Source organism: Eucyclogobius newberryi, unplaced genomic scaffold (genome assembly GCF_026437365.1).
Source record: "Eucyclogobius newberryi isolate DKJ021-1_F unplaced genomic scaffold, fEucNew1.0.hap1 SCAF_11, whole genome shotgun sequence".
NCBI lineage: Eukaryota > Metazoa > Chordata > Actinopteri > Gobiiformes > Gobiidae > Eucyclogobius > Eucyclogobius newberryi.
In genome coordinates, this window is record NW_027315735.1 from 30,088,629 (window position 1) to 30,105,387 (window position 16,759).

Consider the following 16,759-nt stretch of genomic DNA (forward strand, 5'->3'; position numbering starts at 1 on the left):
TCGGATCAAAGTCAACAACCACAAACATATATATATATACGAATGCGACTGCGGTGGCGAAGGCGAAGGCGTGCATATTTTACGCCGTGTTTTGTGTGTATTTACATAAGAGCTTCCTATTCCCAAAGCTCAATACAGTTCCGTCACTGGCCACATATTGTTCTTGTAGCTCAGGGGGCCCCGGCGAAACCTTGACTTCCTTCATCGGCGTAATACGAGGTTTAAACGGCTTACTGTGCGGTTTCAAAAGATGCATTAATGTGCCTTTATGCTCGCTGTTATTAGTCGCTAGAGCTAAATGGGCTACCGTCATTTGATATTCAATAGCAAGTGAATTACTGTTGAAGTTCATGTTGTAATTGAAAACACTAATGATGGAGTGGAAGCAGAACTCGAATATCGTTTAGTTTGCACAGTTAAAGATGTCACGAAGAGGTCAATCATATAACAAATGAACATCATATCACCCCTTACTTAGAATAACTTGTTTTGCTGTTGTTATTATTACTTATTTTTGTATATACTGTATAAATGAGTGAATTTTATTTAATGGAATTAGCAACAATGCTCAACAGTAGTGCTGAAATGTCCCTATATATATTCTCAATTTGAGGAAAACAACTATATTTTTCCACATCTGTATCTACAATCAAACAAAGATGAACCATACAATACATAATATGTGAGCTACAGTCTGTTTAATGAACCAATGATCTTCTGAATAGCTTATTAAAGGCCTTGGCAAAGCAGCAGAAAATGGAAAATTTAATTGCTGTGCTACTCATATTATGTGCTTGTGTGCTAACATATAATAGGCCGACTCAGTGTTGATGGCTTTGACCTGAGGATGTCAATTACGGCCGCAATAATGTGACTATTATTCTACATCGCGTATGGAAAATTAGCCGGCGACACAGTGGACTACGCAAATGGCGCCATTAGCCACATTATGTTGATTTGGACGGTCCTTTAGCTGTAGCGGTGTACCAACACAGTCCACGCACTTGGCCCCGTCTTCCAGTAATTCTTAGGTCGTTCTGGGTCGCCCGGACGGCTTCGCTCTTTGGAGCCAACTCGCGATTGGTTCGGCGTCGATCACGTGACGCGGGAGGAGAGCGCACGTACGCGTTTATCGCTTTGCCCTCGCCGTGAATAGAGTCTCACCTTCCCCTTTAACTGATCTCATTTCAGCCGAACAAACAGCCGTGGAGTGGGTTGGAGATAGTGGTAATTGTCCCCCGAGACGAAGGCGAGGGAGTGAGGCGAGGGAGTGAGGCGAGGAGTGAGGCGCCGGGGGTTGTATAAAGAACAGTTCAGGATACACTGTAAAAGTTAGCCTTGTTATTGACGAACCTTTGTCCAGGGTGTGGCTCATCTAAGGCTCGAGCCAAATGGCAAAACAAATTATCACCTTTTTTTTCCCGTCATCTTGATCGATCACAATTAAAACTTTTTTTTGTCTTGATTTGAGAGTGTATTTTGACTTTTTTAAACAAAAATTTGCACATTTTTGTTCTTATTACAAGTAAATTAAGATATTTGATGGTTGTTCTATAGCCAATCTTACTTTAAGACTGTGGAAATATACCCAAAATTACATAAATACTCCTTATTTTAAATATTTAGTTCTAGAATGTATTAAAAACAATGAAATATGTCTTCCGGTCTTAATTTCATAAACGTAATACAAACATACTCACAAACCAGTGCCTTTAAACACAAAAATGCATCTATTTCTCACGCTATTAGCTGCAGACCACTCGATTAAAAAAAAAAAAAAGAAGCTAAACCCTGAAGATTTGATTGAAATTCTTGGCACATTCTCATCTGGCGTAAAGACTGGGATTGGCTCGCTCAAAACAGCGTGTGCAGAGACCAGTAACTAGTTTCTACTCACACCAAGGTTAAAGGTTTGATCACCGGAACGAGTCATCTGTGTCGAGCTCCTTCAGGTGCTGAGTGGATTCCTCTGCCGTTCAAATATTTGCTGAATTTAGAGTCAATTTCATCCATGACTTGTCTTCCTTTTTATTTAATCTTTGTTTAGAACTAGTAGCAATAGTGTAGTCCCGTTTTAAACCAGATTGAGCCTCAGTTTAGACCGTTTTTTTCGACCTGGTTTAGGTTTGTCGGTTCTTGGAAGTCCAAATATTTCCTTACATTGTGCAAAATAGATGAAAAATGAGACATGAAACCAAAAAGTGCGGGAAGAAGTTGGTGCGAAAAGCAAAGTGCCGGTTAAATAAATGAAATGATAGCTTTAGCGAAAAATGGAAACAAACTTTTTTCATTCCAGTAGTAAGCTGCACTTTGGGGCTTTTACAGTGCGGAGTTAGAGGAGGGAAAAGTAACAATGACAGCTTGAGGAAGTGACAGTTGGGGGAGCGAGATGAACAGACTGCGCGTTCCCTGGGGGCGAGCGAAAAAGAAAAAAAAGAAGAAGAAGAAGAAGCTGCACCTCTCCCCAAGTCTGTGCCGTTTTCCCCGGTAGTTTATAACCAACATTCCCCCGAAAATAGAACTAGAAGATGCGACGCCTATCCCGCGCTCTCGACGTCTTCGGAGGTCCGCGTTTAGTCATTTTAACTGCAATTGGAGTCACCTCCAATAGCTCCATTATGCCGTTTCATTAAGTAGAGAGCCCGTTCTGCAAACAGAGGCTGTGCGGGGTTCAGGTAACGCCAAAGGTTGATGGATGGTGATGTCCTGGGTTTAAGGCGCTCACCAGCCCATTGTGGATATTGTCTTTAGATTCAATTATTTAGATTAAAGTCTTATTAGCCCAGTAGTAAAGTTTACTTACTGTTTGGATCTGCTTCAGTCCACTTTATTCCCACTTAAATCCTGCTTTACTTTCTTGCTTTTGAGTCTATTTTAAGGCAGATGGTTAAACTTTTCCCTGTTTAGTCTTCATTCATGCCAATTCGTACCAATGTTAGTCACATTTCAGGACTTTTAACCCTGGTTTTTGGTCTAGTTTAGTCTCGCTTTAATGTGTTAAGACCCAAATGCTTGTACGTGTTCTTGTAGTTTCAGAATCACCTATATTGAGCTCATTTCTCTCCTCATTTCTCGCTGTAAATAACGATTAAAAGCGAAATTTCCCCATATATGGCAGTATTCGGCGGCATCTCCGGCAGCAGACGTGATGAATGGCGTTGTTAAACTTGGCGTGCTGACATTAAGTGGCGCTCGGGCCCGTCGTGGATATTGTCTTTGGATCAAATTATCTCTGGGTGTGAAAGGTCACCGGTGAAATGCCATAGAGGTGTGGCGTAGTTAAGGCGGAATGGATCGCGCCGCGTGTGTCTTTGTTAATGATGTCGAATTAGACCCTGATTTGAATTAATTAGCGGGGCTCATATAGGAGCGGCGATAACCAACTGTGAGGCTGTGCGCCAAATGCAGATGCAAGAAAAGTTTCCACGGCAAACTTTAATGGGAGTTTATGCGTTTTGGAAGAATGGCTGTGTTTTTATTTTACCCATACATCAAAGTGCGCCTGATTTACTGAGGAAAACGTGTAGCAAAACAACAAAATAAGGTCTAGTTTTAAAGAAGTAATATTGTTGATGTTGTAAAGTGGTGAGGATTGAAGTATTAGTAGTAGTCAATGTGGTAATACTATCAGCAAGGAATACATGCATTACTTACTATTGGACATATTTGTAAATTGCAGTAAGCATATCTAACCTGTGTGAGATGACTAAATGTATTTAATGCCTGATTGTGGAACATTCAAGGCAAGAGCATCTCCATGGAGACAAGCAGGTGGCCAAGCTCCTCCAGAAAAGTTACACACCAAGTCAAATACACAAACACAAAATAATAGTACCGTATTTTCCGGACTGTAAGTCGCACTGGAGTATAAGTCGCATCAGCCAAAAAATGCATAATAGAGAAGAAAAAAGCATATAAGTTGCACTGGAGTATAAGTATATAAGTATAAATATAAGTATAAGTCGCACCCCGACCAAAACTATAAAAAAAAGGTGCAACTTATAGTCCGGAAAATACTGTACTTCCTTTATGTTACCATAAAAATACCATATATTCTAAAACTTCAGAAAGTGTCTAAATTTGTCCTGTTTATTTTTGTAGTATCGATACTTCAAACTAGTATAGTATAGAATGTAGTTGCAGATGCACAGCAGCAGTAGTAGTAGTAATAACAGAAGTTGTAGTACAAAAATGATTGCAAACAAAATGGTATAGCATAACTCTAACGTATATTATGTACTTGCTCCGGTTTGTGTAACTTTGTGCACGTTCCCTAACACGTCACTATCCTCCCGTCACAGGTCCCTTGACGAGTCGCCAGATTTTCCGTTTCAGCGAGGAGGGTTTGGTGAACGCGCGCTTCGACTACAGCTACAACAACTTCCGAGTGACCAGCATGCAGGCCGTGATCAACGAGACGCCGCTGCCCATCGACCTGTACCGATACGTGGACGTGTCCGGGAGAGTCGAGCAGTTCGGGAAGTTCAGCGTCATCTTCTATGATCTCAACCAGGTACGAGAAAAGCCGCGTGTGCAGGTGTTATGAAGCACCGTAAAGGGTTATAAGGTTTGACATTTTTGATACGCTACTGTACTACACAGTTGTAACTCTGTTAGTTTAGGCAAATTGTTGAGAAAGTTGAGGTTTTGCCATTTTCAGTACTATTTTCTATGGTCTGAACCTGATAAGAATGATAAAACTAAGATAAGATAAGATAATCCTTTATTGTCCCAAATGGGGAAATTTCATTGGTGCAACGCAGGAAGATACAGAGGTAGATACAGAAGAACAGATCACTTATAGGAAGTCTGAAAAACACTTTCAGTAGAAGATCTCCTATAAATAAATAAAAATATAGACTATTAAAAAGCACTTAATTAAAAACACAATACATGCACACTGAGATTACACTGTAGCAGATCATAAAGTGCCGATCATTATGCAATACATAAATTGTTTGAATATTATGTCATCTGAATAAGGGTCAGTGTATTGTAGGCCGAGTGATAGTATAGATAGTATAGATCAGGCATGTCCAAACTAGGGCCCGGGGGCCAAATGCGGCCCTCAAACCAATTTTTGTCGGCCCTCCAGCTTCCTGCTATGTCGGCCCAACCAACAAAAAGTAGTACTTTTTACTGTGAAATTGGGTATAATTGTGTTATACTAACCTAATATTAATGTTCCAAGTCTACTTAAAGGTGTGGAGGCTCATCGCAATCACGTCAAATGTAAAATTTCAAATGATTTACTTTGTCATTCAACAAATTCGACTTTGTCAAGTTGTTTGTGGCCCTCTGCCCTGTTTAAGTTTCAAAATGCGGCCCTTGGTGAAAAAGGTTTGGACACCCCTGGTATAGATGGTATATAGATAGTATCGATAGAATGTTAGACACAGGAAGGCCAAAGTTAAATGGAATCAGCCTCTGAAACAGCAAGCAGTCAAAATTTGTCAAATTTAGTAAGTTGTTGTTGTTTTTTCTGAAAAAATGTAATTTTTGAGTCAGCCAAACTCACACATGTAAAACAACCACATAAGAACCAAAGTCCCAAAGCAGCGTGCGTTTACAAATGAAAGACCAATGTGTGAGTCCAATTTACCCTTTTGCCTCAGCAACGGTTTTGGAAGAGGTGGTGTTTCTCCTTAATTAGGACCAGAAAAATTTGCTTTTTCCAAGTGTGAACAAATATGGCCCTGAATCACTGAAAGTTTTTTGTTTAAAATGTATTTTGTTTTTCTATTGCAAAAGTTAATAAAGCTGTGGGCTGTTTATAGATCCAAACTTAACTCAAAAGTAGATCGTTTGTGTCCCAAATGATGAAATTATATAATAATTTCATCATTTGGGTCGATTATGTACTTCCTCATATTCTGAACATATTAAACTGACTTAAATGTTTATCTTCAGCAAAAATCACCATAAAACTACAAATTCCCTTAAAAACAGACACATTTGACTGCACTTTCTTTTCTTTTTTATGTACAATGATTTAAGTTATATTTTGAGTTGTTCAACTTGTCTCTTCACTCAATGATCAACACATTTCCATTTGTCTTGGCACAACTAAATAACAATTCCGTTTTACAAATTGTTTCCAGGTCATCACCACGCACCTCATGAAGCACACCAAAGTCTTCAACTCGTACGGTCAGGTGGTGGAGGTGCAGTACGAGATCCTGAAGTCCATCGCCTACTGGATGACCATTCAGTACGACTCGGCGGGGCGCACCACCACCTGTGACATCCGAGTGGGCGTGGACAGCAACGTGACGCGCTACACGTACGAATACGACGCCGACAGCCAGCTCCAGAGCGCGTCCGTGAACGAGCGGCCGCAGTGGAGGTACAGCTACGACCTCAACGGGAACATCAACCTGCTCAGCCACGGCACCAGCGCACGGTAAAGCCACTGAAACGTGTCCCGCTTTGAACCGCGACATGTGTCCGAATGAACTGTTACCTCGCACCACTGCAGGAAAAATAACAGACTATAAGTCGCACCGGAGTATAAGCCAAAAAGTGCATAATAGAGAAGAAAAAGACATATATAAGTTGCACTGGAGTATGAAATGCGGTTGCAAGTGTGAAAATGACTAATAATATCACATATAAGATAAGATAAACCTTTATTTGTCCCACAATGGGGAAATTCCAGTGTTGCAACACAAAGTAGGTACAGAAGTAAACAACAAAGAACAGATAACTTATAGAACACTTAAAATAAAAACCTCCTAATAGAAACGTTCTTATAAAAGCTCTTATAGAAAAATATTCTCCATAAAAAGTAAAAAAAAATATAGTAACACTAGTAACACTCTTATTTACAGCAGTTGGACAGAGGACGGAGAATATTGCACCTGATTGCACATGAATATGACAGTATTGCACATGATTAAGTCAGTATTGCACATGGGTATGTCAGTACACACATGTTCAGGGCTAACAGTGTTTGTTGTAAAGGCGTTCCAGAGTATAAGTATATAAGTATAAATATAAGCATAAGACGCACCCCGGCCAAAACTATGAAAAAAGGTGCGACTTATTGTCCGGAAAATACGGTATATTCTCGTCTAATCAAAATTCTTTTCAAATGCTTAGGTCATGTACAGTTGAATTCAATGGGCAGAGGTGGATTAAATGGCAATAAAATGATCATACATCATATAGTTTGAGCACTAGTGATATTAGAAATAGGTTTGTCGACTACATTTAGTAAGTTTAGAGTGTGTTAAGGTTGTGTGAGGTTTAATTTAATGGTTGTCAGGCAGAAAATTAGCTTTTTTTTACTGTATAAAAATGTGAGCTAGTTTGTTTTGAACGTGTTTGCGTCAGCAAACACGCAATGAGTTTATAAGCGCTTTTTACAGACCAAAGCAGAGTTATGCTGTCTAAATAAATCTAACAACATATTCATATTTGGAAGCACGCAGCACACATTGGTCTCATTTTGACCCGACGTGCTGCTTTTACAATATCTCTGAACTGGGGAAACTACTACGACTACATGGACAGCCACTCGAAGGTATTTTTGGCACAACACATTGAGCTGATCTTATTTTGAAAAGCCACCCTGCCCTTGACCCGCCTCGGTAAATGTGGCCAACATGTAAACACTCTGGGCCTAAAAACAGACTGGACGTGGATCCGCTCTGCTCTCTGTGGATGTTCCTAAGCCAAGATAAAGTCCACAGCCTTTTGTTTGTCCTCTACCAAGTTGTAAGGACGCCGTGAGTTTGCCATTTCCACTCATTAACATAGAATTTTGTATTTTCTGCATTTCAATCACGGCATTGGAGTGGTACGAATGTTAAAATATGAATTTCCTCCAAATAAAGCTTTTTGTTGTGATAGTTTTACCTAGTTTACGACTTATTTGTGTTAGAGGGGATTTTTTTTGGGGGGGGGGGTGATTAAAGAAACAAAACAATGCATAAACACGGCCTCGTTACATGACATGGTTTGTCTAGTTCAATGAGTTTTGATCAAATTGGATTTCACCAGAGAAAGAACTGATTTTATATTATAGATTAGATTTAAAAAGGTGAACGATTTGAATAACCCCAACCCAGCACACAAGTTTAATATGGAACCAGTAACATAAATACATATTTTACTTGTTGCCTTTAATTCAATTGTATTTATTTTTGTCCTTTGCCAGAATTGTTGATTCAACCAACAGAAGGTTAGAGAATCAAACAATAAAACAATCTGATTAAACAATGTTTACAGGAATTAGGGCAAATGTATAACCGTCCCAGAGCGTCCCAGAGCGTCCCAGAGTGTCCCAGAGCGTCTCAGAGTGTCCCAGAGCGTCCCAGAGCGTCTCAGAGCATCCCAAAGTGTCCCAGAGCGTCCCAGAGCGTCTCAGAGCATCCCAGAGTGTCCCAGAGCGTCTCAGAGTGTCCCAGAGCGTCCCAGAGCATCCCAGAGCGTCCCAGAGCATCCCAGAGCGTCCCAAAGCGTTCCAGAGTGTCCCAGAGTGTCCCAGAGCGTCCCAGAGCGTCCCAGAGCGTCCCAGAGCGTCCCAGAGCGTCCCACAAACAACACAAAATGTAGAAACCTGGAGGTGAACCACACTGAAGGAGAGATCCTGCTCCCACGGACGCACAGGCTGCAGATTGTCCAGGACTGACGAGCTTCCATTTGCAGATAGAGACTGTGGAGCCAGAAGCCTCAGGAGGAGAGAGGGTGGTTCATCTAGTGTATGGAGAGTTCATCCAGGCAGATGAGGAGCAGTTCATTGTTCCTCCAGTCAGCTTAGGATCATCCAGAACTCTTTTCCCCTGTACACTTTTGTCGAGTTTCAAAGACTCATCTTGCCCTGCCTTAGTAGTCAATTTGAGCTAAATGGTTTTAAACTGATATTCTATTTGTTCAGTTTTCTATTCCTAGTTCATGTATCCCTTGACCTTTTTCTACACCAATGCCTGCTCTTGAATGGGTCGTTAGAAGACCATCCCCTCTTCAAACAAGACATGAGCGTGAAATTAACGTTTTGTCATTTGTAATAGTTAGCGTTACTGTTTTTTCCTCTTCCAGACTGACTCCGCTCCGCTACGACCAGCGCGACCGCATCACTCACCTGGGCGAGCTCCAGTACAGCGTGGACGAGGACGGCTTCCTGCGCCAGCGGGCCAACGACCTCTTCGACTACAACTCCAACGGCCTCCTGACCCGCGTCTACAACCGGGTCAGCGAGCGCACCGTCTGGTACCGCTACGACGGCCTGGGCCGCCGGGTGGCCACCAAGTCCAGCGAGGGGCAAAAGCTGCAGTTCTTCTACGCCGACCTGTCGCAGCCCACCCGCGTGACGCATTTGTTCAACCACAGCAGTAACCTGATCACGTCGCTGTATTACGACCTCCAAGGGCAGCTCATCGCCATGGAGCTGAGCAGCGGGGAGGAGTACTACGTGGCCTGCGACAGCACCGGCAGCCCCAGAGCCGTGTTTTCCAGCAAAGGCCGACTGGTCAAAGAAATCCTGTACACGCCGTACGGAGAGGTCTACCAGGACACCAATCCGGACTTCCAGCTCCTCGTCGGCTTCCACGGAGGGCTGTACGATCCCTCGACGCGGCTGGTGCACCTGGGGAGGCGGGACTACGACACGCTGGCGGGACGGTGGACCTCGCCCAATCACGAGCTGTGGGCGGAGCTTAGCAAAGAGCCCAAGCCGTTTAACCTGTACGCTTTCAAGAACAACTGCCCCGTGGGGAGAGTAGAGGAAGTGACACAGTTTACGACAGGTGAGTTAAAGCTTCAAAATGTTTTTCAATGTATTTATCACATTTACTATTATAGCATAACATTATATTTTAAGAAAGCTTTTTATTTATAACGCATCATAAGCACTAGTAATTTATCTATATGTGTTGTATAAAACACAAATGTTTTTTATAAGGAATCTTATTTTGAAAATAAATGAAAAGGTTCTTCCTATTAGGGATCATCTCAAAATGAGTTGAAGCTGAAAAGACTTCCCCAAAAGACTTAAGACTGGCTTCACATAAAATTTTACGCGTTGATAAAACGATAGTAGCTTGATAGACCCTGCTCACCTCTAGTGAACATCCCTGAACATCCTTTGGTATGTTTGTATGTAGAAGTTATGAACTCTCCAAATAATGTCACCTGTCGCATGTTTGTTTACTCAATCCACATGGTCCACGGGCCCTGGGGGCCCTACTGCACATCCCATTCAACCCAAACTGTGAGATGACCACATTGAGATAGTCTCAAGAGGATGAGAGAGTGAGAAACTCATGTTTCTTGTCAAAACCTGTAATTGTCAATTCCCTGTGTTTAAACCTTAGACATGATGTCAGAATGTCAGAAGCAGAACACGCGCTTTTGTCTCAGTGAGAATCTCACGTCTTCTGTGATTGGCCGAAACCTCATGCGGGTTTGTTTTGTTTCCTTCTTCCGGGCAGTGCGTAGCACGTTACTAGAGCATAATGTCTTATTTTCTGCGCAGCAAAAAAGTTTTTCCAACTTTTCTGCACCAGCCGTGTTGGCGACGCCCGCCCCGCCCCTTGCGCCGGCCACGGCGCACCGTGCTCCCCTCTGCGTTCCCCGTAGCACCCGCGCACGCACCCGCCCCTCACACGCACCCGCGTACTCCGCGCACGCACTCGCCGCCTAATGTTGGCCTAATGCTCGTTGCAGTTTTTTAGCATTTCAAAACAATGACTGCCACAACGATGTATTGAAGCTTCAAAGCAACAAAAAGACAAAATGTAGGTTCAACCCCCCAAGACGAAAAATATCTGTCTGTCTTTTATTAGTACTGTCTTTTTAGTATGTCTTTTCAGCTTCAACCCATTTTGAGATGATCCCTTACCACCAATGATCTCCCAAAGAGTAGTTTTGTCACAAATCTAAAATCTCAAAAATATTATATAAAAAAATTATGTAAAAAATAAAAAATGTTAGCGCAAAATAATACTTATACATTACTGTTACCACATGGTCTTTATACTAGTTCTGATAAAGCTTAAGATCCTTCTAAAACTAACTTCATCCTGTTTAATTGATTTTTATTCCATTTCTTTTTACTTGATACGTGCTCAAACCAGCATCCAGTTTTTATTTTCACCATTTTAACAATCCCACTGCCGACCAACATTTATACTTTTGCCCTAATCGAAAATGAATATTCCTTTCGTTAAACAACACGCTCAAATATCCCATCCGTCACCTCCACACGTTCACATTCATACGATCTCTCGCGGTTGAATGACTTTTAAATAGATCACCTTTGGAAATGACAATGCGCTGAAGCGAGACTTTTCCCACGTAACAGAAATAATATATCACATACTGTCACTACTGTACGACGGAGCGTAGTTTCACACCTCTGCAACGTCTGTCACACGCGCAGCCACACACGGAAACATCTGCCAAACTCCGGCGAACAGGCCAGCTCAGGTGAGATGAGAGGCAAACAGCACCAAACGCGCGCGGGACAGCTACACCTCTGATCATTATTTTACACAAAGATGGCTGCGTTTTGTCCCCGGGCCTGTCACGAACACATCCTATCATCGGAGAAAGCGAGCGAGCGAGCGACGGAGGCAGTCTGGGATTGCCGCACGCGAACAGAGAATCAGTCGAAAGAATAGAGCGCGGTGTACATATGTCATTCGCTTTTTTATGCAACTTTCATTTGGCCCGCCACTTCCCCCTGCAGCGGAATGGTTTATTGCGAGGAGAGAAAATATGTTTGTCACAGAAACAGCCGAGCGAGCTGCCACCGCGACGTATTACGCTCATATATTGTGTGATTTCCTGCACTAGGTGTTGTTTGGACGGCCTTATGACTGCTGTTTACTTCACAGAGTACACGCCGCCGCGCTCTAACTGTATCCCGCTCTCCTCTCTCTTGTGTGTCCAGACATTGGGAGTTGGCTCCAGCTGTTTGGGTTCCAGCTTCATAACGTGGTCCCGGGTTTCCCCAGGCCCGAGGTGGCCAGTATGGAGCAGACGTATGAACTCATGAAGACTCAGACCAAGACTCAGGACTGGGACACGACGAAGGTGAGACGTAAACCCAACGGCGAATAGTCAGTGAGACTTTACACGTCTGATTCTTTTGTTTGTTTGTCTTTCTTTCACCCTTGTGGTCACTGATTTGTATGTTTATCCGCCGGAGCTTTTTAAAAACAATATTTACTGGGACTTATGCTCCGTTCCAGTTTTTCCGAGTTCCGACATGTAAATTAAACTGGAAAATCGTATTTTCCGGACAAAGTCACACATTTTTTCATAGTTTTGGCCGGGGTGCGACTTATACTTATATTTATACTTATGTACTTATACTCTGGAGCGACTTATATGTGATATTATTATTTTTTTTTTTTCACACTTGCAACCGCATTTCAAATTCCAGTGCGACTTATATTATGTTCTTTTCTTCTCTGTTATGAATTTTGGCTGGTGCGACTTATACTTCGATGCGACTTATAGTCCAGAAAATTTGGAAACTCGGGCAACATTTCAGAACTCCGAGTTCAACAGATAAATCCAATACAACATGGCTGTACGCTGCACTGGGAGAAAGTTTGACATACGATCATTAGTGACAGCAAAATTCATAATAAAGGCAAAATACATTTTAAAAAACATGATACTAACTTATTTGCATCCGCTTTTTGGTTGATTTGAGCACTTTCCCAGTTTACATTATTAGATTTGAGCTGTTACTGCACATAAACTGTAACGTATTGTGTTTACGACTTGACAACAACACAGAAACTCAGAAAATGTCTCTTTCAGGTTCCGACACACTTGCATATTTACTTCTTATTTACTGTTTGTTGTGTTACTAACCAACCCCATTTCAAATTGACTAAAAATCATCAAATATTTGGAAATCATTCATCACAAATTGAAAGCTGAAAAATCCAAATCTGCTTTTTTTTTTATGAAACAAGATTTTTAAGATAATTAGAATAAGATAGTGAGACATTACGCAGTTCAAAATGACCTTTTTATCGCACTTGGCAAGGATGTAATATAACTAAAGAAATATAAGCAAAAATAGTGTTTTCAGCTTCTTTACCTTGTAATTGTTGTTGCTTATCATAGAAAAGTTTTCACACTCTCCTGTTAAACCTGAACTGTGAACCTCAGAACCAACAGATTTGATGTTCTTTGTGAAACAGCGATTAACTCAAATATGTTGTCTAAGTTTAGAAAATGTCACTGCTGCGATGTACCCTGGCTCTGTAAACAATATAAGGGAAGAAATTGTTCTGCTTGGTTATATCATCTCTGCAGCAACAAAAATCTCATTATTGGTTCTTAGATTTGAAAAGAGAGCATAATTGCACAAATGAAAATGGCCACAGTTGATTTTTGGTGGAAAGACGCCAAGAGGCAATAAAAACAAGCCCAGCACTCTCCCAGAAGTTGTGTGAAAACAAAGCTCGGATGAAGGTCTAAGTTGAGTCACAGAGCTTCAGACTTCAGCTGAAATGACTAAATGAAGACTAAATAACGTTCCTTCTGCTGCAGGTGGTGTTGGGGATCCAGTGTGAGCTGCGTCGTCAGCTGAGGAGCTTCATCTCTCTGCAGCGTCTGCCTCTGGTCTCTGAGCCTGTCGGATCCACCTGCCACAGACCGCCACGCCCGCCCCCCTTTGCCTCCAGACCCTCCCTCCTCGGCCCCTCCATCCGCTTCGCCGTGTCGCACGGCAGAGTCAGCGCCGAGGTCATCGGCGTGGCCAGCGAGGACAGCAGGCGAGTGGCGGCCATCCTGAACGGCGCCGTCCACCTGAGCGGCTTGAGTTTCACGGTGCAGGGCTGCGACACGCACCACTTCCTCCAATCGCGCCCCATCGAGGACGACTTGGCGCTCGGCCTGGGCGTGGGCGGGCGCGTCCTGGAGGGCGGCGTCAACGTGAGCGTCTCCCAAATGAGCGCCAACGTGAACGGCAGGACTCGACGCTTTGCCGACATCACTCTGCAGCAGGGGGCGCTGTGCCTGTGCGTGCGCTACGGCGGCTCGGAGGAGGAGGAGTGGGCGCGGGTGCGCGAGGAGGCGCGCCGGCGGGCGGTGGACGGGGCGTGGGACAGGGAGCGGCGGCGGCTGGAGCAGGGCGACACGGGCACCCGAGCCTGGAGCGACGCGGAGAAGCAGCAGCTCCTCTCCACGGGCCGCGTCCCGGGATACGACGGTTACTACTCGCTCCCCGTCGAGCAGCAGCCCGAGCTCTCCGACTGCGCCGCCAACGTCCACTTCATGACTCTAAGCGAGGTGGGGGGCAGGTAACAGAGACACCGCACCCCCGCCCCACCAAAGACTGCCTGTTTATACTCTACTCTGATTTGTTCTACTGTTTCTATACTGTATCGAAAATGACGGCGAGACGGAAGAAGCAGCGGAGAGAGCGAGAGAGAGAGAGAGATCTAAGGAAAAAATTATTTCCAAATGCCTTTAATTGTGACAAAATGATGGTATTTTATTATTATCGTCTAGTTTCTCCAATTTCTAACAGTGGCACAAGCTGTGTGGTTTGGCTGTTGCTTTGCTTTTTTGTATTTCCCAGCATCCTAGACCCGACAAGAATTGACTTGCTGACTTTTATGTTTCTTCGCCGTTTCAACACTCTTTATCAGCAAAACTGTAGAGATGAACTTTTTGTAGGATCACCTGTGCGGACAAATCCTATACCCAAGACTTCTCGGGTTGCCATTTTGAGTTCCTACGTGGTTTACCTCCGGACGATATCCCGTCGTTTACATATTGTGTAAGAGAAGCGGCCTTGTCTGACTCTATCTCTCCCCCTCAAGAGAAGAATACAACGAGAACGACCCCCGCGGCGCTCTCCGGGGTCCTACTCCTACAGTAGTTTGTACGAGTGTGTTCGAAATCAAATCAAGAATGTACATAGCCTGTGCTTTCTCACGATGAAAAAAGTGCTCCAAACTGGGACTTCTGTTGTTCATAAGTAAGTGTCAGTATTGTTAATCAATAGAAAAACAAGTTACATTTTTTGCAAAGAATTATACATGGCTCTATAGTAAATATTCTCGCTGAAAATCTGACTTTATTGAACTACAATGCTGATTAAAGTTATTATGTGTGAATTGCCGGATTGCATTCATTGGACTTCCACAGCAGCAGCAGCAGCAGCAGCAGCAGCAGCAGCAGCAGCAGCAGCAGCAGCAGCAGCAGCAGCAGCAGCATCGCTTATTATTTCCCTCTTCTGCAAGTCACCATTTGTTTCTTTGTTCTCGCTCGTGTTCGACAAAAAAAAAAAAAACCTCGTTACCCATCGCCATCGTTAAAACGGACTTGTGCACGGGGGAAACCTGTGTGTGTGTGTTTTTTCTTTTTTTTGCAGAAGAAGGGTTTGGAAAAAGGCGAGCGTGAGCGGCTCCGACAGCTGAGGCTCGGCGAGTGGGCGTCCGGGCGCCGAGGGGGCGGGACCGCGAGTTGGCCCGCGCCGCGTGCTCCAGCTTGTCCTCGCTCATTAGTAAACGCCAATCAAATCGGGCGGCGTGTGAACCACTTCCAAGGCAGAGACATTCCCTACCCCCCCCAAAAAAAAAAGTTTGAACCAGAAAGCGTCAAGTTTTGGATTTTGTTTACTTTTCCGTTGATCTTCCCTCTTGCTAAGCCTAATCCACCTCCGTGTCCGTCTGTCTGGTTCCTCCCCCTCCTCCCGCGCTGAAGCCATCTGCCCGCCATTAATTGTTCGGCGCTCGTCTGCCGGGCGCCCGCATGACAAAGCCGCGCGTTGCATATGTTCTGACGCGCTGGCAGGTGAAACGTCTCCCTTTTTCCCCCCTGCATGTATTTATTATTTTTTGCGCGTTCACTTCCTCCATCTGATCCACCCCGCGAATCGTGCAACCTTCTCCATATGCTTCTCCTCCGACGGTCGGAAAAAGAATGTCCGGTTGCTAGGAGACCGGTGTGTTCAGAATATCTCTTTCTCGAGCCGTTCTTGCTTCGTTTCTGTGTTGTTTTTTTCCTCTCTCCAAAAGCTAATGTCAATCAAATGGTGGGGCAGATTTATTTTATTTTTTTTTAAACCGCAATCTCGAGCGGTCGGCGTTTTCGGGAAGTCCCACTGGCTTCGATATTACACTACAAATTGAAATTTTTTTTCGCCTCACATTATGTCGTATAGGCACAATGTATAAGACTGAGCTGTTTTTTAAAAAATGGGACGTTTATCGAAACCAATTAGATTTATTCCCGTTGTCGCTCACGGGACGAAAATTGCGTTAAGAAAACAGAGCAGGCGGTATTGGATATTAATGTCGCTCTGCCTTTTAATATTTTACAGTGCGTTATGAGGAAAAGATGCGATAAAGAAACGAATGCGGCTCAAAAGTTTGCAGCGGTAAGTGCAGATCTGAGCTCCAGCGGGCTGTGGTTGTTATAGAGATTTAACCCACGCGGCCGGGAACAGATTTAGACTCTGGAGGTATGTATTTGCATATGTATTTGCATATTCACTGCCCACTTCTGTGTCGTACCTTTTCCTCTCCGTGGCACGAGAACGACGCTTTAGGTGGAGCGTTCGCCGCACGTTGGAAAGCAGAAAGTCAACAACAAGAGAAGTATTATGATTATGTAGATGTTTCCTATTCACAAACAGTCAAGAAGAAAAATAATAGGTTTTATTGCAATATATAAATTAACAGAAAAAACAATGCAAGAATGATTTTACCACGATATTATTTGAGCTTTATTTGCGAAACGAAATGGAAGAAAGACAAAAGTTCGTGTCATTGTGTATAAG

At 43.4% G+C, this 16,759-nt stretch overlaps 1 protein-coding gene across 2 annotated transcripts in view; it reads left to right on the forward strand.

Moving 5' to 3' along the window:
* tenm1 (teneurin transmembrane protein 1) overlaps window positions 1–15,094 on the forward strand; it is a 398,797-nt gene extending 383,703 nt beyond the window's left edge. For both annotated transcript variants that reach the window (XM_072439861.1, XM_072439862.1), the window contains 5 exons: window positions 4,302–4,513; window positions 6,102–6,403; window positions 9,043–9,749; window positions 11,897–12,039; window positions 13,519–15,094. In XM_072439861.1, the coding sequence (XP_072295962.1) occupies window positions 4,302–4,513; window positions 6,102–6,403; window positions 9,043–9,749; window positions 11,897–12,039; window positions 13,519–14,274 (2,120 nt within the window). In that variant the 3' untranslated portion in view covers window positions 14,275–15,094. The remainder of the gene's footprint in view (window positions 1–4,301; window positions 4,514–6,101; window positions 6,404–9,042; window positions 9,750–11,896; window positions 12,040–13,518) is intronic.
* Window positions 15,095–16,759: the final 1,665 nt, after the last annotated feature.